Source organism: Cyphomyrmex costatus, unplaced genomic scaffold (assembly GCF_001594065.2).
Source record: "Cyphomyrmex costatus isolate MS0001 unplaced genomic scaffold, Ccosl1.0 C2277381, whole genome shotgun sequence".
Taxonomy (NCBI): domain Eukaryota; kingdom Metazoa; phylum Arthropoda; class Insecta; order Hymenoptera; family Formicidae; genus Cyphomyrmex; species Cyphomyrmex costatus.
Window position 1 is genome coordinate 1 of NW_017274408.1, and position 1,160 is coordinate 1,160.

The 1,160-nt window shown below is 28.8% G+C and overlaps 1 protein-coding gene across 1 annotated transcript; it reads right to left on the bottom strand.

The window, feature by feature from the left end:
* Positions 1-1,156, bottom strand: LOC108771264 (DNA-directed RNA polymerase III subunit RPC6; the record flags this gene model as incomplete). The annotated part of the gene is made up of 3 exons (XM_018540455.1): positions 1-75; positions 739-900; positions 983-1,156. Coding segments are annotated over 3 exons (411 nt in total), but the record flags the coding sequence as incomplete, so codon positions are not given.
* Positions 1,157-1,160: the final 4 nt, after the last annotated feature.

The following is a 1,160-nucleotide window of genomic DNA, read 5'->3' on the forward strand; positions in this document are numbered from 1 at the left end:
TTATTCTAGCCATTCTTTAATATATTGACATTTGATAGGTGTAACAAATCCTTTGTCATGACATTCTCTTCTCACCTGAAAAACGAAAAGTAATATATTATATTAAATATATATTTTTGAAAATTATAAAAAACTGAAGTCAATACTAGCTCAAAGCAGAGAATGTGTTCATGTAAGATAATACACAATTAGATTTTTAAATTACTCCGGAATATGCTGATTTTTATTTATATTAAGCCCATTCTATAATTGCATAAGCGCAGTTGTAAATGGCTGTAGCTGTAAGAATTGATTAATCACAGTCGAACTTTTCTTCGTATTTGACTGTGATTGGTTAATTCGTACAACTACAATCATTTATAACTACGCTTACGCAATTGTAGAATGGGCTTTAAAGCTCTCCTTACAATTAGTTAAAAACAAATTCAATTTTTAATCAAAAACTATTTTTTTAAATGCATAAAAAAGTAATTATACTATGAATATTTCTGTATTTTTAGATTTGTATTGGTCTTTATTTATTTTTTTAATAATTTATTGTAAGAAATAAATGTGTGGCTTTGCAGCAAGACGGTGGCTTGCTAATATGAACTACTACGAGGCTTCGGTTCGAGTCCCGGTATCGTGTTCGAGCATCCGACATTTTTTCTCAGCCCAGCTCTTACATTGTAGTAGAGCTAATTATTGACTATCTAAGTGATTTTATTCAATAAACGTAATGTATTTATAATGTCTTACCGGACACAAACCGCAAGGGATTTTAACTAATTCAGCTGAACTCAACACAGGTTGAATCGCTCTGTATAAATTGTTTCCATCACTTGTGGATGTATGTTCAACCTTACCATCATAAATTAATGTATTTAAAATCACTTCTATGTTAGTTACAGTTAATTTCACCTATGAAAATATCGATTATGTTTAGTAATAAGTTTTAATAAAGTATACAAAAAAAAATATTTTAATGCGTAAAAAATACAACCTTACTTATTCCTAAATCCGAAATATATTTTAAAACATCCTTAGATGAAGCATATGTCATATTTCTTGCAGCAATAGGTCCAGCGTTACAATTTTTTGCCTTTTCTCTTTTTTGTTCCAAAAATCTATAACATTGTTGATTCAATACATCAACAAATTCCGTTTCAAAATCTTGATCT